Source organism: Scyliorhinus torazame, chromosome 8 (genome assembly GCF_047496885.1).
Source record: "Scyliorhinus torazame isolate Kashiwa2021f chromosome 8, sScyTor2.1, whole genome shotgun sequence".
NCBI classification, from domain to species: Eukaryota; Metazoa; Chordata; class Chondrichthyes; order Carcharhiniformes; family Scyliorhinidae; genus Scyliorhinus; species Scyliorhinus torazame.
This window is the reverse complement of record NC_092714.1, coordinates 56,012,050-56,038,851: the sequence shown is the minus strand read 5'-3', so window position 1 is coordinate 56,038,851 and position 26,802 is coordinate 56,012,050. Positions and strand designations below refer to the sequence as shown.

Genomic DNA, 26,802 nt, shown 5'->3' with positions numbered 1-26,802 from the left:
CTCGGCTGGTGATGGAAGCGCCTTCGCCACATCGGGAACCGCCCCTCAATCTCTGGGCCCAGCTGTCAGTGTCGCAACTCCCTGTCTAGCAAGAGAAGGATCATTCAGGTTTCAAGGTGGACACAGGAGTCCATGCTGGTGGACAATGGCGTGCCTGTAACTGAGGTCCCGGCAGTAATTCTTTGACAGTCAGCCAGGAAACAGCGATCAGCCACTCCACGCGACCCAGAGCCGCCACTGGTGGAGACGCAACCGTGGGCGAAGCAGTGCAGATGGCCCCCACTTTTGGCGGCTGAAGGGAAACTTTCGGACTTTGGGGACAACACCCACGAGGACCACTGGGAATCCTTTATTGATCTCCCCGTGGGACTCATGGAGTACGAGCTTCCCAGGTGGGGGACGGAGGTCAACCACTTGGGGCTTGATATGAGCTAATATAAAAGCAGGCCTAAAACAGGGCCTGTTGTGGTTAATCCTCCCAGCTAGGATTGTACTGGTAGCAATATGCTGTGTTACACATACCTTTGTAAATGGTGTAAATAAAGCTGTGTTTGTTTACTGCCAGCCTCCTCCGAGCCATTAAAGCTACCAAGCCTTTCTAGACGATGGACATTGAAGTTACTGCCAGTTTTAAAAATAGGAAAAAATATACTTATCAATACATGACCAACTTTTATTATTTTTAAAAAATATCTTTATTAAAGATTTTCTATTTCAAGTAAATTTTATACCCAAACCCATATTACCCACAGCAAATGTTAAAAAACCAACCTAGCAAAGAAAAACAACCAACGTACACACCTCATCCACAAAGAAAATTGAGAAACAAAAAAGAAATGGCCACCCACTCTCCGGCCACTTAAACAGACGCAGTAAACTCAGCAACTGACAGTGACTAATTCCTTAAAGTAGGCAATGAATGGATGTGATCTCCTGTATAGCCCCTCAACTGACTCCCTAATGGTGTACTTTGGCCAGGTACAAGAATGTCATTAGGTCACCCAAACATACCGAGGTGCTGGGTGGAGTAGGAGACCTCTACCCCAGCAGAACTCATCTCCGGGCAATCAACAAGGCAAAGGCAAGGACATCTGCCTTCACTCCCATCTGCAGCACCGGCTAGTTCAACACTCCAAAAATGGCCACCAGAGGACAAGGCTCCAGATCAATATTCAGAATCGCTGACATGGTGCTGAAGAAGGAGACTCAAAAGCATAGCAGTTTGGGACAAGACCAGAATGTGTGTGTGTGGTTGGTCAGCCCTCCGGAACACCACTCGCACCTGTTCTCCGTTTCACTGCTTCAGGAAGCTGATGATGTAAGAACACCAGAGGTCATCCAGCCAGGCAGAGTGGGAGACCTCCACCCAATCAAAACCCGCCTCTGGTCTATTAATGAGGTGAAGGCAAGGACATCTGCCTTCAATGCCATCTGCAGCACCAGCGAGTCCAATAACCGAAAATAGCCACCAATGGGCAAGGCTCCAGTTCGACATTAAGAATCTCTAACATGGCGTTGAAGAAGGAGATCCTTGGGGTGGAGGACAGATGTGGAAGGGGCTCAGGGAGCCCGGCGAACCATGTCCATATGTTTTGGTCATGCCCGGCACTGGAGGGGTTCTGGAGAGGAGTGGCGGGTGCAATATCTCAGGTGGTGAAAGTCCGGGTCAAGCCAAGCTGGGGGCTAGCAATATTTGGAGCAGTGGACGAGCCGGGAGTGCAGGAGGCGAAAGAGGCCGTCATTCTGGCCTTTGCGTCCCTAGTAGCCCGGCGAAGGATCTTGCTAATGTGGAAGGAGGCGAACCCCCCCAGCGTGGAGGCCTGGATAAACGACATGGCTGGGTTCATAAAGCTGGAGAGGATTAAGTTCGCCTTGAGAGGGTCTGCGCAGGGGTTCTACAGGCGGTGGCAACCGTTCCTAGACTATCTTGCGGAGCGTTAGAGGAAGGTCGGTCAGCAACAGCAGCAACCTGGGGGGGAGGGGGGGGAATGGGGGATTGCCTGGGAGGGTGGATGAGCAAGAGATAACATGAAGGGTTGGGGAAACTGGCACGTGCGGGAGAGAGCCAGTGTACATTTTACCATGTATATATCTTGCTCTGTGCGATTTCTTGTTATTTTGTTACGGGGGGGGGTTATTGTTTGTAAGGGTGAAAAATTGTGTTAAAAAACTTTAATAAATATATATATTTTTTTTTAAAAGAAGAAGGAGATCCAAAAGCTTAAAAACTTGGGACACCAGCAGAACGTGTGCGTATGATTAGATGGCCCCCAAGAACACCACTCATATTTGTCGTCCACCCCAGGAAAAAAAACACTCACCTTTGCCTGGGTCAGATAAGCCCTGTGCATCACCTTGAACTGGATTAAAATAAGCTGAGCACAGGAGGATACGGAGTTAACTCTGCAAAGATCCTCGCTCCGCAGCACCTCACGAAGGCCCAGAAACTGCCTCCGCCATCCTTTCCCCCAAAGAGCCCCGAGAAGCCTCCAATTCCGTCAACGGATTTTCGCCTTCAAGTTCCTTTGCCCTGGTTCTTCTAGGCATTTCCCTTATGTGGGCACCTTATACAATCACTCAACTTGGTGAAAAGGGCTAAATATACACTACCTGAGTGGGAGCCACCGTGTGTATGTGTCCCCCCTACATGCCGCCACCAGAAGTCGACATTTTCCAAGTTAAAGGCAGCAAATATATTTATTTTTTAAATTGTTGTTACATAGTTGTTTCTTATAGCTCACACAAACTAATATGAATGCTGAGATGGTTTATCATTATTGTACAGCTTTACAAGATGATGTAAAGTAAATTCTGTTTGACTTGCAGAAAACATTTCCAATCAAACCCTTAACATACAAATTGCCACCTGACTTGAGCAACAAGTCCATTTCTAAGGTAACTCTGAAAGTCTGCACATCCTTAACGCAATATTTGTAGTCATAGTTATAACAATTTCCTGCAAATTCACTTTTTAGTATTTTTTTTCTTTTCCTTCATTCTTTGCAGCCAATGTCTGTAAATGTATACAGATGATGTAACTAGTTCAATGATGATAGTTATTGAGATAATTTCCAGATATTTTAACTAATATGCCAATGTATTTCGGCAAACATGTCATCGCATTTGATTACATATGCTGTATTTTGAAACAAAATCATTTCTCTTTAAGAAGTGACACCATTACCAGTATATCTCCTGCGACACTAATTGCAAGCTGCAAAAAAAAACCTGAGAACGTAATCTGAATCCGACACTGTCTGTTTACATAGGGCATTGCTGCATCAGAATCCAACGCATTCTCTTTACCTTCATCCACTCAAAAAAGGCCAATTCCGTCTTTTTATACACAACGTAACAGAAGATCAGAATCTACCGAAAGAAGCCCCTTGTCCTGGACCAAACAATGCAAATTACCAAGAAATGGGAAAACAGGAAGAATCCATGGGAAACGTAGGTCTGCTGCTGTTAGCTCGGAAAAACGATCCTACAATTCTCAGAATTCTACTGAAGAAAACGTTATTACGAAAACATTCTTGGTAATGTATCGTTTATATTGACATCTAATTCGATGACCAGATTTCAGTGATATAATTTTGTAATTTACACAACATGTATACTAAAAAAGATGTTGATTATCACCATTTGAGATAAATTTAAGGTGGCCTATGAGGTCATGTTAAAGTCAGAATCATATATTTTAACGGTGCATTAGTAAATAGTAAATTTGGATATATCTTTATATATTATATCATTATTAAACACAATTCAATGTATTCTTTTGTTAAAAAGTAGTTTCCAGGTGGGGATTGGGGATAAAATGAAGGTACAGTGGTTCTCAGCTTGGAAAAGTCTGCAAAGTCATAACTAAATTATGACTTCTTCAAATTTAGAAATTCTAGCTTTTGCAAGACATTTACTGTTAGGTATTAATTTTCAGAAAGAGAATCGGAACAGTGTGGATTCTAATAATGAATGATGGATTCAGGTTTGGAAATATTCGGGTTGACTGAGACATGGGGCGAAATTCTCCCCCAACGGCGGGATGCCCGCCGACTGGCGCCAAAGCCGGCGCAAATCAGACGGGCATCGCGCCGGCAAAAAGGTGCGGAAGTCTCCGCATCTTTGGCGGCCTAGCCCCAACATTGAGGGGCTAGGCCGACGCCGGAGGGATTTCCGCCCCGCCAGCTGGCGGAAATGGCGTTTGTTGCCCCGCCAGCTGGCGCGGAAATGCGGCGCATGCGCGGGAGCGTCAGCGGCCGCTGTCAGTTTCCCCGCGCATGCGCGGGAGCGTCAGCGGCCGCTGAAAGTTTCCCGCGCATGCGCAGTGGGGAGAGTCTCTTCCGCCTCCGCCATGGTGGAGGCCGTAGCGGAGGCGGAAGGGAAAGAGTGCCCCCACGGCACAGGCCCGCCCGCGGATCGGTGGGCCCCGATCGCGGGCCAGGCCACCGTGGGGGCACCCCCCGGGGTCAGATCGCCCCGCGCCCCCCCCCAGGACCCCGGAGCCCGCCCACGCTGCCTGGTCCCGCCGATAAATACCAGGTTTGATTTACGTCGGCGGGACAGGCAATTCCTGGGCGGGACTTCGGCCCATCCGGGCCGGAGAATCCAGCGGGGGGTCCCGCCAACCGGCGCGGCTGGATTCCCGCCCCCGCCCAATCTCCGGGAGCGGAGACTTCGGCGGGGGCGGGGGCGGGATTCACGGCGGCCAACGGCCATTCTCCGACCCGGCGGGGTTGACGCCCATGGTTTTCTGTAATACCTATAAATTTAAGCTGATAATCCTCATCCATTTGGAATCAATTTCAATTTTTATCTCAAGGCTTCCCTGCCTAGAATGAAACATCTTCAGAAGGAACAAGCCAACCCGTACAACTTTAAAGTTGAAATTCTGCAGAGAGATTTGTCAAAGGAGACAACAAAGACAGTAAGTGTATTTTTGAAGCATTAGTGAGGTGTCTTAGAAGTCTTTTATCTTAATCTGCTTTCTTCATTTTCAACACCGTTCACAGGCCCAGTTGGGCAGATATGAGATCCTCAAAGTCACTCTGAAATTGCAGCAGGTCCTAAGGACAGGGGATTTAATTTTACCGCCCCCAGTGGAATATTTGAAGGTGTGGAACATGTAAAAGAAAGCGGGTGGACAGCCCACCAATGTTTCTGCACACCCCTGACCAGTCCCCCATATTACAGGGGGAAGGTGTCAGTCAGCCCACCCGCCCTCCAGGCTATTGAAGCCGTTAAGTGGCAATAGTCCATGTGGCTGGGAAGGCAGATGGAAAGCAGCCAGCCCAGCAGGGTTCTGTGCACAGGAAAAGGTGGGAAGGAAAGGAGGTGTACCTCTTTTGGGGGCCTCTCCTGTGCCCATAGGGACACCCACCCCTCCCCCAAGATATTATCCAAAAGAAGAAAAACAGTTTGGACAGTATTCTTATTTCTTTGTTTTACTGGTGTTCCATTTTATAATATACAAGACCAGTTCCGACCAGTATTGTTACTTCCCTATTTTACTGTTTTTTTTTCCTTCAGGGTACCTCGTTTGTGTCTTGTCCCACCCTGGCCTCTAAACCCCTCCCCCTTTTTCGCTCGTGTCTCCAATTCTATCTTGACCAAAATGCGCAGACTTATCTTAAAGTGTGGTATCCATGTTCTTCCTTCCTGAGCTGGCGGCAATGCCAGAAGCAAGTAGTGTTTGCTGCAGGGTCTATGGAGCTGCCAACAAATCAGATTGGCTGGCAGCTCTCGAACGTGAGACTTCCTGCCCCTGAGAGGTAGAAGTCCCACTCTTCCCTCATAAATTCTGCTCACAGTTTAGTAACACTGCGGGGCAGCCAGATTTAAAGTCAGCATGGTTCCATATAACAAACCTTTCGACAGCGGAGTCCCCCCAATCTCTCTCTCATCTTCTCCAGTCTCACGGCTGTTTAGATAAAGGCACTTCCTGTAATTCTGGCCCCTTCCCCAATTTTATGTGCTCCACCATTGGCATCTGTGCTTTCAGTTACTAAGGCTTGGGAATTCCATCAGCAAACCCCATCTCTACTCTTTTTCTTCCTTCTAAAACAATTCTTAAAATTTATCTCTTTGACAAATCCTTTGACCATCTTCCTTAATGTCCTCTTTGGTGGCTCAATGTCACGTTTTGTTTTATGAAATTCCTGTGAAGTGCCTTAGGAAGCCGTTTTACATTAAAGCCCCCCTTTTCTCTCTCTCTCGCTCTCTCTCTTTATTATATACTTACCTCGAACATTTTGATCTTCAGTTTCTGTCCTTGTCCTCTTACCTTTCTTTTTCAAATGTCCTTCAGGCTTTGGAACATCAATTCCATCCACTCCCCTGGCGCCCTGCACTCTAGTTCCAAACCATTTCAGAGCAAATTTAGCAACTTTGAGGTATATTTTTGATTTTCTCATTGACTGAAACCTCTTGAGGGAGTTAAGGGAGTTTAACCTGAAGAAAAAGGGCAAGCCTGAGATCTCCCAGCCTTGCTTGCCCTAAGCCTCCATTTCCATCCCCTCCCTCCAATTCTAATGACTCAACTCTCCCATGTTACCGTTCCAGTATCAACAGCTACCCCATCTCCTTCCCCCAAAATGGTGGCAGCCTGGAATAATTGCCATTAATAGAACCTTCTATTATTTAAATTGGGTGTCCATCTCCGGTCAGAAGCCAACCCGTGGCTAGTCCCACTGGGGAAAGTTCCCTAGTGGTGGAACTGTGTTGGGAAGTCATCCCAAACTCTTTATCCACTCCTAAACCTCCCAGGGGCCAGGAAAATCCTGGCTATGAATCAGGTACTAACAGATCCCAAGGCCACCTCAATGGAATGCCACTTCCTGTAATGTCTACTTCCAAAATGTCTGGCTCACTTGAAGCATCAAAACAGCAGTTCTACTAGATATCAAAACAATGGGGAAAGTGCTTATAAACTAATTAGAATTGATAAATCTTTCTTTAATTTAACTAACTGAACATTGACAGCATTTTTACCTTGTTTTATTATTTATCTTGCAGGCCCCAGATAGTAATGTTTACAGTAGAGAGCCTACATCAAGCAGTAAGGCAACTATTATGTATATATCTATTATGAATAATACTAATCTTACTAATGCCTTGAAATGTTTATTGAACATAAGGTTGGTCCTTGGATCAATTTTTGAAATAGAACTTACCGTAAAATAACACAAGAGGTATTAAAAAGCAAGCTTTCTGTGGGACATGTATTTCTGGACAAAACGTGTTTTCCACTCCCAACAATCAAGCACCCAGCTTCCAAGTGGAATATCAAAATCATGGTATAATCCAGTTAACAATCTGGCCTATGCCTCCCTTCGTAGTTGCTGAATAATTCTGAGTTCAATGTTGGAAAGTGTACAGATGGGCCCCCCCTGCTGGGTTGGAGAATCGCCAGGGGGCGGCGTGAATCCCGCCCCCGCCGGCTGCTGAATTCTCCGGCGCCAGGGTTTTGGCGGGAATTGCGCCAGTCGGCGGCCCCTAGCAGAGCCCCCCCCCCGGCGATTCTACGGCCCAGGATAGGCCGAGTGGCCGCCCGGTTTTTGCCAATCCCGCCGCCGTAAATTAGAGTAGGTCCTTACCGGCGGGACCTGGTGGCGCAGGCCGCCTCCGGGGCTCTCGGGAGGGCGCGGGGGGATCGAGCCCCGAGAGTTGCCCCCACGGTGGCCTGGCCCGCGATTGGGGCCCACCAATCCGTGGGGGGGGGCCTGTGCTGTGGGGGCACTCTATTCTTCCGCACCGGCGGCTGTAGCGGTCCACCATAGCTGGTGCGGAGATGAAGCCCTCTGCGCATGTGCCGGGATGACACCAGCACACGCTGGCGCTCCCGCGCATGTGCCAACTCGCGCCGGCCGGCAGAGGCCCTTTGCTGCCGGTTGGCGTGGCGCCAAGCCCCTTCCCCATCGGCCGGCGGGGCGCAAACCACTCCGGGGCCGGCCTAGCCCCTGAAGGTGCGGAGGATTCCGCACCTTTGGGGTGGGCCAACGCCGGAATGGTTCACAGCACTCCTTCCCACCGGAGTTGCCTGCCCCGCCGATTACGACAGAATCCCACCCCTTGTTTCTTTTGACAATATGGTTATAGGGACCTTAAAGATCATATAGGGATTTGCATCCACATGGGAATTTTCCAGGAAGGTGACAGGAAATATGGGAGATTTGGGAGGTATTTGGCAGTGATATTCAGTTCATGGACCCACCATTTGAAACGGTGTCCAGGTGGTCATTCTTTAAGTGAGATTGGTGGTAGTTGGGACACCAGTCTATTTGATTGCTGCCTTCTGCTCTGATGGAGGAACAGCACTGGAAATAAGGAAGAAGACTGCTGCAAAGGCAAACAGAAAAGGAGTATAAAGAAAAGGAGAGAAAAAAGGTAGACAGAATAATTAAGAGGAAATAATAAGAGGTGAAGAAAAAGTTAGAAATAAGAGCAAGGGAGAGATGTGAAAGGGGTAACGGGAGAAGAAGTGGTGAGACAAGGGAGTAAAGACAGGAAAATGAACAGCATTGGAAAAGATGAAGAAAAACAGTCGGTAGAAAGGAAGAAAGAAATGAGTGAAGGTGGAAGTAAAAGTTCCTGGAGTGTTACTTGTATAAATTGAAGTTAAGTATGTACAGATGGAAGATATTAGATGATTACTCGAGACATGTAAAGAGAGACTTATTGACACTGGTATGGGAGTAATTAGGAGGTATACATATGTAATATTTCATTCTGTGAATAAGTCTAACTGAGTGAACATAGAACATTACAGCGCAGTACAGGCCCTTCGGCCCTCGATGTTGCGCCGACCTGTGAAACCACTCTAAAGCCCATCTACACTATTCCCTTATTGTCCATATGTCTATCTAATGACCATTTGAATGTCCTTAGTGTTGGCGAGTCCACTAATGTTGCAGGCAGGGCATTCCACGCCCTTACTACTGAGTGAAGATTGGTCTCTGGTCTCCTACTTCATCAACTAGCTGTCAGGAGTTTGAGAGTGAAAGAGGAAGGGAGAGAGATTGTAACAGGAATAAAGAAGAAAGAGAGTGAGAGGACCAAATATAAAGGGTGAGAGCATCAGAGAGATACAAAAGTGAAGGAATGAGTGGATCTCAAGTGGGTAACTTGAGTACAGAAAAAGAAAAGGAAATTGAGTGATGTCAAAGTATTTTTTAAAGGTATTTTATAGGTATTCAAAGCTCATTGGGATCAGAAACTATGAACACATAGAAGACCAAACTTTGTAAAGTTGGCATGCTGAGATCAGCACAAAGATATTTTGAGAACGTCTGACTGACTACTGTTGTGATCTGCATCAAAAGCATTCTGGAGGTGTGCTAGGATTAATTGCAGGCATCAGTGGTGTCAATGATGCAAAATTCTGTGGCACTACTGGTGTGCGTTTTTTCAAACCAACTCCTGTATAATGTAGTTAATTTGGATTTGTTTATTGTCACATGTACCGAGGTACAGTGAAAAGTATCGTTCTGCATATAGCTGACGGATCATTCCAAACATGAAAAGAAAATACATAGGGCAAACATAAAATACACAATGTAAATACATAGACACAGGCTTTGGGTGAAGCATACAGGAGTGTAGTACTACTTAGTAGAGAAGCTGTGTGAAGAGATCAGATCAGTCCATAAGAGGGTCGTTTATGAATCTGGTAACAGCGGGGAAGAAGCTGTTTTTGAATCTGCTAATACGTGTTCTCAGACTTTTATACCTCCTGCCCGTTGGAAGAAGTTGGAAGAGGGAATAAGCCAGGTGGGAGGGGTCTTTGATTATGTTGCCCGCTTTCCCACGGCAGCAGAAGGTGTAGACAGAGTCAATGGATGGGAGGTGGTTTCGGGCTGTGTTCACGACTCTCTGTAGTTCCTTACGATCTTGGGCTGAGCAGTTACCATACCTGGCTGTGATGCAGCCAAATAGGATGCTTTCTATTGTGCATCTGTAAAGGTTGTTCAGAGTCAATGTGGACATGCCGAATTTCCTTAGTTTCCTGAGGAATTATAGGCGCTGTTGTGCTTTCTTGATCGTAGAGTCGACATAGGTGGACCAGGACAGATTGTTGGTGATGTGCACAACTAGGAATTTGAAGCTGTCAACCATATCCACTTCAGCCCCGTTGATGCAGACAGGCGTGTGTACAATCACTATAAACTATAATCTCATTAATTTGCAGGTAACTACACAACATTGGTAAAGAATGAAGCTTTGAAGGATGGAGATACTGTTAGGTCCACATGTTGCCGGTGGGAAGTCAAGGAAAATGAAATTGTTTCTTCTGGTAGTGAAAGGTGAGCAAATAGTCTTGTTTTTAAGTGAAATTAAACAGAACTTGAGACAAACATGATTTTACTCCTGCATTACAATCTTACAGATTTTAGCAAAACTTAGATATGTATACATTCCACTCCACTCCACTCCAAATATATGCCTTTTTAAAAGCTATAATTTTTTTTTTCACATTTTCTCCCGAATTTACACCCACCAACAACAATAAACAATAATCAGCAACAGATATGTCAATCCCCATAACAATAACAACGATCCCATCCTCCCACCAACCCTGAAACATCAGCCTGCATGTTTACATAAACAAATGACAAAAAGGAATCAGGGATTACCCATAGTCATCCTTAATATACACAACCCCCCTCCCCCCCACCCCCCCAACTAATGTTCGATGTTATCCAGTTCTTGAAAGTGCATAATAAATAGTGCCCATGACTTGTAGAACCCCTCCGAGCTTCCCCTCAGTTTGACCTTAACCTTCTCAAGAGTCAAGAATTCCAACAGGTCCCCCCGCCACGCCAGGGCACTGGGTGGAAAGGCTGCTCTCCATCCCAGCAGGATCCGCCTTTGGGCGAGCAGCGAGGCGAAGGCTATGATATCTGCCTCCGCACCCGTTTCCAACCCTGGCTGGTCCGACACCCCGAATATGGGCTCTCGGAGACCCAGGTCTAGTTTCACATGCACCACTTTAGAAATTACCCTAAAAACCTCCTTCCAGTAATCCTCTAGCTTTGGACGGGACCAAAACATATCAACGTGATTAATGGGGCCCCTCCCGCAACGTTCACACACATCTTCTACTCCTTCAAAAAATCGGCTCATCCCCGCCCTCGTGAGGTGCGCTCTACATACCACTTTCAGCTGTATCAGCCCCAACCTCGCACATGAGGTGGAGGCATTCACTCTCCGGAGCACCTCACACCAGACCCCCTCCTCTATAACCTCTCCCAGCTCTTCCTCCCACTTTGCTTTGATCCCTTCCAGTGGTGCCTTATCCTCTTCCAGAATAGCTCCGTACACCGCTGACACTGCACCCTTCTCCAGTGCCCTTGTCGTCAGCAGCTCCTCCAGCAATGTGGAGGCCAGTTCCTCCGGGAAGCTCTGTATCTCCTTCCTGGCAAAATCCCGAACCTGCATGTTTCTAAACACTTCTCCCTGCTCCAGCCGATACTTCGCGTCCAGCTCCCTCAATCCTGAAAACCGACCCTGAAGAAACAAATCTTTTAGTGTCTTAATCCCCTTCTCTTCCCATTTCCGAAATCTTCCATCCCACCTCCCTGGCTCAAATCTGTGGTTCCCCCAAATCTGCATTTCCCTTGACCCTGCCACCAACCCGAAGTGTTGACGAAACTACCTCCAGATTTTCAATGAAGCTACTATTACCGGACTCCCTGAGTATTTCCCCGGAGCTATCAGGAGCGGCGCTGTTGCTAGTGCTTTCAATCCCGACCACCTGCACAAACTCTCCTCCATTCTGACCCACTAAGAATCCACCCCTCTGATGCATCTCCGCACCTTCTCCATATTTGCTGCCCAGTAGTAGTACATGAAGTTCGGGAGACCCAAACCCCTGCCTGCCTTCCCCTCTGTAGCAGCACCTTTCTCACTCTGGCCACCTTCCCTCCCCATATGAACGAGGTAATCCTTCCCTCAATCTCCCTGAAAAAAGACTTTAGCAGGAAAATCGGTAGGTATTGAAAAATAAACAGAAATTGTGGCAACACATTCATTTTAACCGCCTGTACCCGACCCGCCAGTGACACATGAAGACCATCCCACCTTGCCAGATCGGCTTTCACTCTCCCCACCAAACTAGTGATGTTGTACCTGCGAAGCCTGCCCCACTCCCGGGCAACCTGCACCCCCAGATACCTAAAGTGAGTCCCTGTCCTACGGAATGGCAACCCCCCCACCCCTGCCCCATCCCCGGCTGAGACACCACAAAATACTTGATGCACGATCAATTGCACAAAGACTAAGGTTGGATACAACTGTGGCTTTATTGCAGTCAGAAACGTGGCCTCCGGCTGCAGCTGGCGAAATGGCAGCTGAATGAAGGACACACGTATTTATACTCCTCCTACTGGGCGGAGCCAGCCGGCAGGGGCTACCGGCAAACCTGTAGTACAGGTCCTACCTTAGATCCCCTAATACAGGTGTACAGTGGTTCACCACATTCACCCCCTGTTAAAAATGAGTCCGGCGGGGGTGGTGCGGAACTATATATAGTGTTGAACATTATTTACAGTGTCGTAGGAACAACATGGAGAGAGAAATAAAATTGTCCATTTTGAAGGTCCAGTTAAAGGATCAATCTGTATGGTGCATTGACGTTCCGCTGGGAGCGGCGTAACGGTGGCGGCGACAGCGGTGCTGGCCTGCTGTTAGATGACTCCGGGAGTGTGCCGAAATCTTCGTCGTCCTCTTGCGTGGGCAGAGGAAGGAGGGATGGGCCTGGTGGGGACAATGATGGAAGCGCCGGGGAAGGGGAGGATGGCGCCGGGGCGGGGGAGTGTGTTCGGTTGGAACCTGACGGTGCCAGGTCCCTGAGGGAGACAGTATCTTGGCGGCCGTCGGGGTACGCAACGTAGGCATTCTGGGGGTTGGCGTGGAGCAGGTGAACCATATCCACCAAGGGGACCGCCTTGTGGAGTCGGACGTGCCTACGGAGCAGGACCGGTCCTGGAGCTCCGAGCCAAGTCGGGAGTGACACCCCGGACGTGGACTTCCTGGGGAAGGTAAAAAGGCGTTCATGGGGTGTGTTATTCGTAGCGGTACACAATAGTGACCGGGTGGAGTGCAGAGCGTCAGGGAGGACCTCCTGCCAGCAAGAGGCTGGAAGGTTCCTGGATCGTAGGGCCAGCTGGACAGCCCTCCAAACCGTCCCGTTCTCCCTTTCTACCTGCCCGTTTCCCCGGGGGTTGTAGCTGGTCGTTCTGCTGGAGGCGATACCCCTGCTGAGCAGGAACTGACGCAGCTCATCGCTCATGAATGAGGATCCCCTGTCACTGTGGATGTAGGCGGGGAAAACGAACAGAGCGAAGATGGTGTTGAGGGCCTTGATGACGGTGGCAGACGTCATATCGGGGCATGGGATGGCGAAGGGGAATCTGGAGTACTCATCGACCACACTGAGAATATACGTGTTACGGTCGGTGGAGGGGAGGGGCCCTTTGAAATCCACGCTGAGGCATTCAAAGCGGCGAGAGGCCTTCACCAGGCACGCACGGTCTGGCCGGTAGAAGTGCGGCTTGCACTCCGCACAGACCTGGCAGTCCCTGGTGACTGTCCGTACCTCCTCGACGGAGTAGGGCAGATTGCGAGCCTTGATGAGATGGTACAGTCGTGTATCCCCCGGGTGACAAAGGCTGTCGTGTAGGGCCCAGAGTTGGTCTACTTGTGCGCTGGCACATGTACCTCGGGAGAGGGCATCTGGGGGCTCGTTGAGTTTACCGGGGCGATACAAAATCTCGTAATTATAGGTGGAGAGCCCGATTCTCCACCGCAAGATTTTATCATTTTTGATCTTGCCCCGCTGTGTGTTATTGAACATGAAGGCTACTGACCGTTGGTCAATGAGGAGAGTGAATATCCTGCTGGCCAGGTAATGCCTCCAATGCCGCACAGCTTCAACGATAGCCTGGGCCTCTTTTTCGACGATGAGTGCCGAATTTCTGAGGCATGAAGGGTGCGGGAAAAGAACGCCACGGTCTGCCTGCCTGATTGAGGGTGGCAGCAAGGGCGACATCTGATGCTTCGCTTTCTACTTGAAAGGGCAGTGTCTCGTCTACTGCGTGCATCCCTACCTTGGCGATATCAGCTCTGATCAGCGAAGGCCTGTTGTGCCTCGGCCGTGAAGGGGAGCTGGGTGGACTGTCTGAGTGGGAGGGCCTTGTCCGCATAGTTTGGGACCCACTGAGCGTAGTACGAAAAGAACCCCAGGCAGCGTTTGAGGGCCTTAGGGCAGTGGGGGAGGGGAACCTCCATGAGGGGGCGCATGTGGTCGGGATCGGGGCCCAGAACTCCATTCTGGACCACATAGCCGAGGATGGCTAAGCGGGTCGTGCTGAACACACACTTCTCTTTGTTTTAAGTAAGATTGAGGAGAGTGGCGGTGCAGAGAAATTTAGCGAGGTTGGCATCGTGGTCCTGCTGATCATGGCCGTAGATGGTGTCATTGTCTAGGCACGGGAACGTGGCCCGCAAACCATACCGGTCGACCATTCGGTCCATTTCCCTTTGGAAGACCGAGACCCCATTAGTGATGCCAAAAGGAACCCTAAGAAAATGGTAGAGATGACCGTCCGCCTCAAAGGCAGTGTATGGGCGGTCGGATTTACAGATGGGGAGCTGGGGGTAGGTGGATTTTAGGTCAATCGTTGAGAAGACCCGGTACCGCACAATCTGATTGACCATATCAGATATGCGTGGGAGTGGGTACGCGTCGAGCTGCGTGTACCGATTGATGGTCTGGCTGTAGTCCACGACCATCCTGTGTTTCTCCCTAGTTTTAACGACCACCACTTGGGCTCTCCACGGGCTGTTGCTGGCCTCGATGACACCTTCCCGAAGCAGCCGCTGGACCTCGGACCTGATGAAGGTCTTGTCCTGGGTGCTGTACAGTCCGCTCCTGGTGGCGACGGGCTTGCAATCTGAAGTAAGATTAGCAAAGAGGGAGGGGGGTCGACCTTTAGGGTCGTGAGGCCGTTCACAGTGTGGGGTGGAAGGGGCCCGCCGAATTTGAGGGTGAGGCTCTGGAGATTGCACCGGAAATCCAGGCCTCGCAATAGTGCAGCGCAGAGGTTAGGAAGGACGTAGAGGCGAAAACCGCTGAACTCTATGCCCTGGACTGTGAGAGTGACTGTACAGAACCCTCAGATCAGGAAAGAGTAGGGCCCGGAGGCCCGGGAGATCCGTTCATTGGCAGGGTGGACCGCGAGGGAGCAGCCCCTTACCGTATCCGGGTGTATGAAGCTTTCGGTGCTCCCGGAGTCCAACCAGCAAAAGGTTGCGTGGCTGTTGATTTTCACCATTGTCGAAGCGGTGGCCAGGTTATGTGGACCCCCGGGATGCGCGGTTTTGTGTGTGGCGCAGACGTAGGGCCCCAGCTGGGGTGGTCGTTTGCGGGGTCCAGGAGTGATAGGAGGGGTGGGCCGCGCGGCTGGAGGGGTAGGCCTGAACATTATGGGAGGCGACCGTCATGGAGAGCGCTAATTTTTATGTCGCCACTAGGTCGAGTGTGGCCCCTTGCAGCAATCGTTGTCGGATGAGGTCCGACCCAATCCCCGTTACGAAAGTATCGCGCATGAGGAGATTAGAATGTTTGGCGGCCGTAACGGCCTGACAGTCCCAGTCCCGGACGAGTGGGATTAGTGCCTGCCAGAAGTCTTCGATGGACTCACCAGGGATTTGAGAGCGAGTGGCGAGTATGTGCCTGGCGAAGAGCGTGTTCACTTTCTGCGCGTAGTTCTCTTTGAGGAGTGCCATGGCTTCCGCGTAAGTTGGGGGGTCCTGGATCAGCAGGAACACGCTTGAGCTCAACCTGGAATGCAGGACCTGTATCTTCTGAGCCTCCGTCGGTGGGGTGGTCGCTCAGTCAATATAGGCCTCAAAGCAAGCTAGCCAGTGATTAAAGTCTTTTCTGGCGTTGGTCGATTGCGGATCCAGCTGCAGGCGATCTGGTTTGATACGGATGTCCATCCTGTAAAAAATCTGACTGCAATAAATTGATGCACATCAATTGCACAAAGACTAAGGTTGGGTACAACTGTGGCTTTATTGCAGTCAGATGCGTGGCATCCTGTTGCAGCTGGCGAAATGGCAGCTGAATGAAGGACATGCATATTTATACTCCTCCTACTGGGCGGAGCCAGCCGGCAGGGGCTACCGGCGAACCTGTAGTCTAGGTCCTACCTTACATCCCCTAATACAGGTCGACAGTGGTTCACCACAATACTCACTCTTGTCCAGGTTCAGTTTGTACTCCAAGAAAGACCCAAATACTCGCAGTAGCTCCAATATTCCTCCTATCGACGCACTCGGTTCCGACACATACAGCAGCAAGTCGTCGGCATATAAGGACACCCTATGCTCTATCCCCCGCACTATTCCTTTCCATGCTCCCGAACTTCTTAATGCGATGGCCAACGGCTCCATCACAAGTGCAAACAGCAGGGGGGACGTAGGACATCCCTGTGTCGTCCCACAGTGGAGAGCAAAGTATCTCGAACTGATATTGTTTGTGCGGATACCTGCCTTCGGCTCCTTATATAATAGCTTTACCCAGTTCACAAACCTTGGTCCAATCCCAAACCGCTCCAGCACTGCCATCAGGTACCCCCATTCTAAACGGTCAAACGCCTTCTCAGCGTCCAATGCCACAACCACCTGTTTCCTTCACTTCTGCCGGTGCCATAACGACGTTAAAAACTCTCCTAATGTTTGAAAAGAGCTGCCTCCTTTTCCCGAACCCCGTCTGATCTTCACCTATCACCTTCGTGATGACTCCTCCAACCTTTTGCCAGTACCTTAGCCAATACTTTTGCGTCCACATTCAGAAGTGATATGGGCCTATACGACCCACACTCCGTTGGATCCTTATCTTTTTTTAGCAACAGGGAAATTGATGCCTGCCCCAAGGTTTATGGCAGCACTCCCTTCCCTATCGCATCTTCAAACATTCCCACCATCAGGGGTGCCAGCTTATCCTTGAATTTTTTATAATATTCCGCCGGAAACCCATCCGGCCCTGCCACCTTCCCTGACTGCATCCTACCAATCGCATTCTTTATCTCCTGCTCCACTATTGCTCCTTCTAATGTAGCCCTGTCCCCCTCCCCTAGCCTCGGGTACTCCAACCCATCTAGAAATTCCTGCATCTCACGGTCTCCCCAGGGTGGTTCTGACCTGTACAACCTCTCATAAAATGCCTCGAAAACCTTGTTAATCAGCTCCGGAGCCACCACCAACTTCCCTGCCCTATCCCTCACCTGAACAATTTCCCTTGCCGCTGCCTCCCTCCGGAGCTGACCTGCCCCGCCTTATCTCCATGTTCATAAACTGCACCCCTTGCTCGTCTCAGTTGGCGCACCGCCTTCCTGGTGGACATTCGGTCGAAGCTCGCCTGTAGTTCCTTCCTCTTTTCCAGCTTCGCTGGGTCCCCATCCTCTGCATACCTCCTATCTACCTCCAACATCTCATCTATTACCCTCTGCCTCTCCAACCTCTCCTCTTTGTCCACCCTGGCCTTAAACAAAATTACCTCACCTCTCACCACCGCTTTGGAGCCTCCCAGACGACTGCCTTCGACACCTCACCCGTACAGTTGAAACCTACATATTCTTTAATTACTTTTTCAATTTTCTCGCGGAATACTTGGTTCCCCAAAAGCCCCACATTCAGTTTCCACCCCGGTCTCTGCGCTACCCCCTTTCTCCAGCACCACATCCACCCAATGTGGAGCGTGATCTGACACTGCAATTGCAGAGTATTCCGACCCCTTGACTCCAGCCATCAAAGCCTTTCCCACCACACAAAAGTCGATCCGCGAGTATACCTTATGGACCGCTGAGAAAAACGAGTACTCCCGTTCCCTTGGGTGCAGGAACCTCCAAGGGTCCACCACTCCCATTTCCACCATTAGCCCAGCCAGCGCCTTCGCCCCCCCCCCCCCCCCCCTTGATGGGACCAGCGAGCGTGGCCGTGATCTGTCCAACCTTGGCTCCTACACCAAGTTCCAGTCGTCCGTCCCCCCGTTCCCCCCCCCCCCCCCCTCCCCCCCAATCAGCTCATGTGTGTCCAAGTCGGGAATGGCCCCAAACATCTTCCTCGTGAATCCCATATCGTCCCAATTGGGACCGTGTACACTTAACAGCGCCACTAATCTCCCCTCCAGCGCCCCTGCCACAATCACATATCTATCCCCCTGATCTGCCACCACATTCTACATCTGGAAGTGTACCCTTTTGCTGACCAGCACCACTACCCCTCGAGCCCTTCCATCAAATCCAGAGTGAAACACTTGGCTAACCCAGCCCTTTTTAAGTCTCACCTGGTCCTTCCCCCTCAAGTGAGTCTCTTGCAGCATTGCTACATCGGCTTTCAAACTTTTAAGATGCGCGAGCACCCTTGACCTCTTGACCGGACCTCCTAGCCCTCTCACGTTCCACGTGACTATCCTTACTGGGGGTCTCTCATTCCCCCCCCCCCCCACCTTTCTTATCCACCATCCTCATACCACCGTAAAAGCCATAATTAATTATTTGTACAAGTTGTGTGTTGAGTATTTTCAATTAACTGAATGACCTGGGGTGGGAATCCTTCTTCACGCTGCTTGTCAATGGGATTTCCCATCAAAACCACCCCATATCACTGGGAATCCCATGGATGGGGGTGCACTGCTGGCGAGAAAAGTGAATCAGAACAGCCAGAGAACTCCTGCCCTGGTGTTTCCTTGTATCCAACGTTTTGCCTCTCGCCCTCCCCCAATACCATTCAGCTGATGTGAACCAGGATGATCTTGCACAATGGGTTGGTAAGATGTATTGCATACAGGTATTATCACAAAATGTTGGTTGAATTATTTTTAGTATGTTTACTTAAAAAGCATTTTGCAGTAAACAGAAAAAGATAAGGCCCGGACGATCAAATAAAAACTTGAAGATTCAAACTTCATCATTTTGCTGACAGCACATTGATAATTTTATTCCTCAGATTTCAGGTTAAAAACATGCAGGACAGCAGTGCTGGTGGTTCGTTGGCTGCTCCTTGCAGCATTGCAAACCATATGGATATGAAAAAGCCTGGTATCAGTAATGAAACTGTAAAAGGAATAGTAACCTGTTTTCGGTAGGTTTTCTTTTCGGGTTCCAGTATTTTAAATTGCTCAAAGAACATGTCATAAATTTGAAGATGTAACAAAATTATTTTACATAGAGAAAGGGAGACAATCTTTAACAGAGAAAAATACTCCAAGAATCAACAAGATCCCTACAATTCAATTCTACCACCAAGCTAATGACTCAATAATTTAGAACTTAAAATTAAACATCGAATATCGCACTAGACAACTGGTGGCATTTTTATATTGGGCGAGATCTTCCATTCCCGCCGACAAAACACCCCCTCCACAGGTTGCCCAGCAACGTGGGATGGACTCGATGGGAAATCCCATTGACAGCGGCAGCACCAAAAGATCCTGCCACTGTCCAACAGTGAGCCGCTTCCCACCGCCGGGAAACGTGCTGCGGGAAGGCCAAAAGATCTTCTCCAAAGTGTTTGAAAGCATGGAACTTCTCAACATTACTGTGTTTGAATGAGGAACATGAACAGGAGCAGGAATAGGCTGTATGGCCTTTTTGAGTCTGCTCTGATAGTCAATAAGATCATGGCTGATTAAATCCACTTTCCATCCTACACTCCAATCGTTCATTCCATTTGTGTTCAAGTATCCAACAGTGACTGAACATCACACCTCATTTTTTCTTCACCTTTTCTTCATTGCAATCTTCAATGACTGAGCCTTTGGATGCAATCCAATGGCAAAGCTGTGCCCAAAAAGCAGCTTGCCGTGGTGCAGCGTGGTCAATAGAAGCCAGGAGACCCCACTCCCGGGATCTACCCGGCTCGCAACGCCTCGCAAGATCCAACGCGATCTCATGAGACATTGCAATGTGAGCTCCACCCATTGTGGGTGGCATCATCTTTTGGCAAATCTGCATATTAGAGCAAGATAGTTCCCTTTACCTCGGAGACCTTAGTGCGAGCCATTCAGCACTGGTCCCCACAATCGGGGACCAGGTGGAATGGCACTTGTGGGAGACTTCCAGGGGATCGCAGGCCCCCAACTGCATGTCCTTTGGGCAGGGTGGTGCTCTGGCACTGCTGGTGCCACCTGGACACCCTGACAGTGCCACCTGGGTGCCAGCCTGGCACTGCTTAGATGCTCAGGTGGCACTGCCAGCTGACATGGGCCCTGCCAGGGTGCCAAGTTGACATTTTGTGCGGGTGCGCGATCGGACCCAGTGTACCCTGCCTGGGTGTTGGGGTGGGAGGGGCAGGGGATCCTCCCATAATGTGTTTGGGCTGGGTGGGGGGTTGGGAATCGCTTTGGGGTCCTCCGAGCTCAGAACACCATTTTTAAATGGCGCCCGATATCTCGCTACACTGGGGAGTTCCAGTGAGCAGAGCTCCCCAGTGTAGAAAATGGGGCTATTTGAGACCTCGGCCGCACTTTCCCCGCTGAGGCCCCTTACACAACTCAAGTCGCGTTGTAAAGCCATGTGTTTTTCGGTGCTGCGACTGCCGGGAAACACGCAGCAAAAGGCGCTCGCTATGGGACTTTTTTCCACTTTGCTGAATCGAGCCGCTTATTCTGAGTCTATGACCCCTAATATTGACTTTGATTCTCCGTTCCTTTACGCCGGCGGAATTCTCCATTCCCACTGCAGTGAATGGAGATTTTATTAAGTATCAAATTCTCCATGCTCGCTGGCAGTGATGGCGAGGTGAACTCACAATGGTGAATCCCACCCCTCTTGTCTTTTAAATAAAGCATAAGATTAAGGCGGGAAAGTGGAGTTTAGGATTATATCAGATCAGCCATGATCTCATTAAATGGCGGAGCAGACTCAGGGCCGAATGACCTACTTCGGCTCCTACGTCTTTTGGTCTTATGACACAACTAACAAAGGATTCTTTTGATTGTTGTTAAGGAATCTCCTGAGTCATTTTATACCACCAAACTACCATATTTCAAAGGAAAAAGTTAATTTACTGACAGCAGAAGAACTTGTTATTTTTCCCCTGGTAAGTCTCCTGTTATGCATTTACATTATAACATATAAGTAAGTAAAGTCACCTTAGTTCCAGATGACCATAGGCTGCTTTTCGCATTTGAGGAGATAACTGGCTGGCGGTGATGTAACCTGAGGATCACCACACCTTAGACAAGGGGCAAAGTTGGCGGGGCCTTCATGAATAACCTCAGCCAGTCCGGGAATTGAACCCGTGCTGTTGGCTTTGCTCTGCATCATAAACTAGCTGTCCAGCCAACTGAGCTAATGACATGGCCTAATTAGACTACCATTAATAGGTCAGCCCATCAATTGGGGATTCCCCATGGACATTCATTATACTCAGAGCATTGGAAAGTCCATATTGGAGGATTGGGGGCAGGAAGCCAAGCACATCCTTCAAAAACAAATTTATGGAGCTTCCAGTAGCCAACTTGGCAAATGGACCACATTGAGAAATGTGTGTTATTTTAATTGGTTCTTCTTCAACGTCCCAGTTGACCTCCAGGTGGGTCTCACTTCAATCCTTGTCACCAAGATGCACCAGGTCTGACCAGGGATACTTCTGTCAAAGTCCCACCGAAAACTCAGGAAGGAAGAACTCTGGGGTTTGTTGTCCCACGTCTTTCCCACTATTAAGTAAGTGGTTATGTTTAGGGTGTTTGATGGCTCCATTCTCAATTACTTTACTTTTTATAATTGAAGTAGGATGATGATGGTAACATTGGCATATTTGACATGAAACAGAATTGTGAAGGGACATATCTCCACATATACATTATTTTAGGCGTTAGAGACTGTCTTTTTAGAACACAAAATTTTTGTTCCTATTTTCTTTAATCCTCCCCTTCCCCAGTCTTACTGTATACTTTATATTCTTATATTCGTCAATTGGTAAAATTAACAAACTTATAATTTTTTATTTGTTATTTAGCTAATCATTGTGTGCTTATTTTTATGTAGCATCACTATTTTTTCCATTATGAGAAAAGTTTAAGAGAACGATTCCAATCTTCATCTGAAAATGTGATCACAAGAGCTCAGGAAGTGGAAGTAGAGCAGAAAATGCATCAGGCTGTGGCAAAGCTGGAAGACACGAAAGAGAAATTAAAATGCTCCCAAAACGTCTTTGTACAATTATTGAACAAGGTTTGTACTGTATGTAAATCCTGAGTATTACTTAATTTTTTAAAATTGGTACCAAGTCACTTTATTCCTGTAGTAACCTAATGCTGGTGAACAAATTTTGAACTGAAATGGAGGATAATTGTGAATACTTTCTTCATGTTTCTTCAATCTCCTCCAATCTCTCAATGTTACATTTTTACACTGGATATTGGATGAGAACATTTTGGCCCATGTGATTTGATCAGGAATCTAATTCACTCATTTAATGGCATTGCCCATGGTTTTGTTTGGAGATAGTAACGGATATACCAAATCAAATAATATTTTCCTACCTGTGTCGAAAACTGGAAATGTAAATAAGTCAGTTTACGGATTTTGTGCTACCTAAAGAATGTTTTTGGCAATACACGTCTAGTGATTGTCCTTTGCAAGGAACTCTATATGTAGCCCTGTCTACTGAGAAGACTCCAAAAACAATAGAGTCAAAGTTCCTGGGCTGGATTCTCCGCTCCTGTGACTAGGTGTTGATGCCGGGGCAGGATTCGTGGACTTGCACGACAGCAAAACTGGCGGCGAACCTGGACCGATTCAGCGACTGTGGAGGGGCTAGAACCGGCGGCATGTGGAACACAATAGATTCCAATGAAAAACAGTGCGGGATTCGCCGGGTCCATGATTGATACTCGGGAGGCTGACAAGCTGCAGCCAGATATACATATTACAATCCCCACACACACCATCCCAGCCAACAAGATGACACTGGCTGTGCTGGAGCGCACCCATCCAGTTGATGGATCGATTGAGGCCAGAGGGCACTTAGGTTGGTGGCCTAGGGGGACATCCATACGACCCCAGGCACTTAGTCCACAGCGGGCAATCGATGGAGTGCACAGGTCACATGGCTGCCTTTTAGGCCGCGGCAATGGCGTTCCATGCCCGTCCACTCTGACCCCACAACCTACCTTTTGGCCACCCTCCACTACTCCCTTAGCCCTGCCAGAAGCCTGCGGCACAACTGTTTGAAAACTGGTGATGTTGGACACTTTCTGTACTCCTTCTCTCTCCCTCATCAGCCATTGCGCCTGTTTCCCATTTTTGAAAAGCACATCCTCTCCGTCGGGAATTCGGCCCAGTGGAGGCGGAGAATCACAGAGGCCCGCTAATAATATTCAAATGCTGTTTACTGTACGTGCGGAGTGAATCGCCATGACACCGCTGTCGAGGCATTGGAGAATTGTGATTTGTTGTGAAAACGGCGCCCGCAGCCATTTTGGCGTCGGAACCGGTTCTCTACCCAATCGCCTTTCTCGATTTTGTCATCGGCCAAAAGAGAAACCCGCCCTCTGAGTCCCGCCCTCTTCTGCACCTGGGAAAAAATGCAGCTGAATTTCCAGAAATAAAAATAGAAAATGCTGTAAATATTCAACAGATCAGGCAGCATCCATGAAGAGAAACAGAGAAAAAATTTCAAGAAACTGTTCTGATAAAAGTTCATCGACCTGAAACCTCTGTTTCTCTCCACAGATGCTGCTAGACTTTTGAGTATAAGAATTGGCAAGTCATGTTGCAGCTGTATAGAACCTTAGTTAGGCCACACTTGGAGTATAGTGTTCAATTCTGGTCGCCACACTACCAGAAGGATGTGGAGGCTTTAGAGAGGGTGCAGAAGAGATTTACCAGAATGTTGCCTGGTATGGAGGGCATAAGCTATGAGGAGCGATTGAATAAACTCGGTTTGTTCTCACTGGAACGAAGGAGGTTGAGGGGCGACCTGATAGAGGTATACAAAATTATGAGGGGCATAGACAGAGTGGATAGTCAGAGGCTTTTCCCCAGGGTAGAGGGGTCAATTACTAGGGGGCATAGGTTTAAGGTGAGAGGGGCAAGGTTTAGAGTAGATGTACGAGGCAAGTTTTTTACGCAGAGGGTAGTGGGTGCCTGGAACTCGCTACCGGAGGAGGTAGTGGAAGCAGGGACGATAGGGACATTTAAGGGGCATCTTGACAAATATATGAATAGGATGGGAATAGAAGGATACGGCCCCAGGAAGTGTAGAAGATTGTAGTTTAGTCGGGCAGTATGGTCGGCACGGGCTTGGAGGGCCGAAGGGCCTGTTCCTGTGCTGTACATTTCTTTGTTTGTTTCTTTGTTTGTTGACCCACTCAACATTTTCAGCAGGTTTTACTTTATTTCAGATTTCGTACATCAGTATTTTGATTTTACATTAGTAGCTGAATTTACAGTATGAGGCATGTAGGAATTTCAGACATTGTATGATATGTATTTGGTGCAGTAAGGGTTAAAAGCCCCGGTTAGTGTGTGTGACTGCTGCAGTAGTGATTTAAAAATCCTGGTTGCAAGGCAGATAGACTTTTGTTGGAGCTAAAGGGGCGATTAAAGCATCGTAAAAGTTTGGACGAATGGATTTTTATTTATATTAAGAGGGTTCCCTACGGAGTAGTTAATTAGAGGCATTGGGCATGATCTACCGGCCGATTTGAGCCTGAACGAGAGCACAGCGCAGCCAGGGAGGCCTCTGCCCAGATCTCGTGAGGCGTCGCGATCAGGATTCCGCCCACAATGGGCATGAGCAAGTCTCGCACGCGTAAGTAAGATTAAAACCCACTTAGGCATGTTGACCAGGGATCTATCGGGCTCTCCGCATCTCCCGGCCTGCCCAGGGACACCCCAGCCGGGCGCCGTTCAGTCCTGGTCCACACAAATGTGGACTAGGCGGAAAGACATCTGAGGCTCCTGGTGGTCAACGATGGGCAAGGTGGCCCTCTGGCTCTCCCCCTTGAACACTGGAACTTGGCACTGCCAGGTTAGCACCTAACGCAATCTCGAGAGAAACATCACAATGTGAATCCCGCACATTGTGGGCACATTTTTGGAAAATCTGCATATTAGAGAGAGACAGTCTGCACCATCGGTCTTCATACCCACATTGTAGTTCCTCATTTTGCATTACTTCTTTGCATAATGGTGCTGCCATCCTACAAAATTCCTTCCAAGGCAGATTGCAGGGGCCCTGGACTGCTGCTTGGGATTCCAGTGGCTGGTCTTCAGTGCAACAGACTACCTCCAGCAGTGCCCCAATCCTGATTATCTATTGGAATCCAAGAAATTCAGGTCGTGCTGTTTCCTAGAGGGCAGAACGAACTTTTGATGCATTACTGTGCCTGCCCATGAAAATAAGACGTAATCTGAGCAAAGTGGTGAAGGGGAACACTCTTTTTACCCTTCCACACATGTTTTCAACTAATTCATTTCTCTCCTGTGAACTTAAGACCTGACATTATCACTTTTACCAGTCAGAAAAATTTACTTACTGAGGTTAAGTAATTGTGGGCACAGAACCCTCGGGGGAAGTACTGGGATGCATTCAGCTGTGGCTAGCCCCACTAGAGTTGGGGATATGTGGAGGTGACAAATTTAAATATTCTGCACAGCCAACATGCAAAGGAGGTTGCGAATCCATTGGAACATGTCTGAAAGAATGATATTAAATGTCAAAATTAATCTATAGCATAGTGAAGCTTTATTGATGCACATGTATTATCACCAAATTTGAATGTTACAACATCATGCAGTAATATATCTTAATTTTCTCCATTTCCGTCAGCCAATTACACTGCAATCTGAAGAAAGCAAACTATTGGAAGAACTAGTGAAAAGTTTTGAAAAGGATGCAAAGTCTTCAAATGTAGTCAGTGATTGAAAACTAGTGGAAAATGTTGCAAAAATTATTGTCAGCAAGGCTAAATTATCAGAAGCTAACATATTAAGGATTATCACTTTGTTAATTTTAAAGAAAATAATATGTAAGTTCCAAGCAGGAAGTAATGGAACAAAATAAATCCGTTGATGTTTACCAATAACTTTAATGTCTTTCAAAAGTTTTCCTTTCATACAACAGAAAACTAAAAATGACTGAAGAACATTTCTGGTCAGCTTTTAATTTTTTTAATGCTTATTTGACTTTGTGCTGCGAGTGTGTCAAAATATTTCAATTTCTGAAGTTTATAATTTTTTGTTGAAAACATACGATTTTTATGTGAATTCTGTTGAATGCTGGATTACTCGTTTAGAATATTTGAAACTTTCATTTTGTGGTCACAAAGTATCCTATCTTGGGCCTTACTGACAGTTAAACAGTTTATGGTTTTAGATGATTGATAACAGTGGACTGTCAGTGGACAGTTAAGATTTCAAAGTGCTTGTATCTTTCTGTTGCTTTTCAAATACTACTCTTACAAAATTAAAGAAGAATTTCTTTCTATATTGTGAAAGTATTATTTTCTTGTTAAATGATAAAAAACTTCAAACCAATGTCCCAGCTTGTGAGATATGTCGGAACAGCTGGTTTGTTGCTGACTTTTCAAATCTTATTTGCTATGTTGGTGAAGGGAATAAAAAAAATGATTTCCACCTTTATTGTCAGAATTAACCAATAGTCCTTTTTGTTCGTGCAAATGTATTGCACCCGATAAAACATTCCTCCATAGATAGAACAAGCTTCACGTCAGAAGATTAGTTTGATAAGTTGGAACTACTTTTAAATGTATCCTACCTTAAATTCCCT

At 47.9% G+C, this 26,802-nt stretch overlaps 1 protein-coding gene across 1 annotated transcript; it reads left to right on the top strand.

Moving 5' to 3' along the window:
* The first annotated feature begins 1,186 nt into the window (after positions 1-1,186).
* LOC140428857 (uncharacterized) lies at positions 1,187-26,499 on the top strand. The gene is made up of 10 exons (XM_072515511.1): positions 1,187-1,318; positions 2,827-2,895; positions 3,270-3,536; positions 4,820-4,924; positions 7,012-7,054; positions 10,184-10,298; positions 19,009-19,143; positions 21,009-21,102; positions 22,053-22,238; positions 25,843-26,499. Exons 1-10 carry the CDS (start codon positions 1,187-1,189, stop codon positions 25,936-25,938), a joined length of 1,242 nt encoding a protein of 413 aa, XP_072371612.1. The 3' UTR covers positions 25,939-26,499.
* The last annotated feature ends 303 nt before the right edge of the window (positions 26,500-26,802 follow it).

Bases quoted from the DNA above. Each gene is read 5' to 3' on its own strand.
- LOC140428857 (XM_072515511.1), top strand. From the start codon at position 1,187: ATGGTGCTGAAGAAGGAGACTCAAAAGCATAGCAGTTTGGGACAAGAC. The intron at 2,896-3,269 runs GTAACTCTGAAA...CTGTTTACATAG, and splicing joins GCAACAAGTCCATTTCTAAG to GGCATTGCTGCATCAGAATC. The intron at 7,055-10,183 runs GTAAGGCAACTA...ATTAATTTGCAG, and splicing joins TAGAGAGCCTACATCAAGCA to GTAACTACACAACATTGGTA.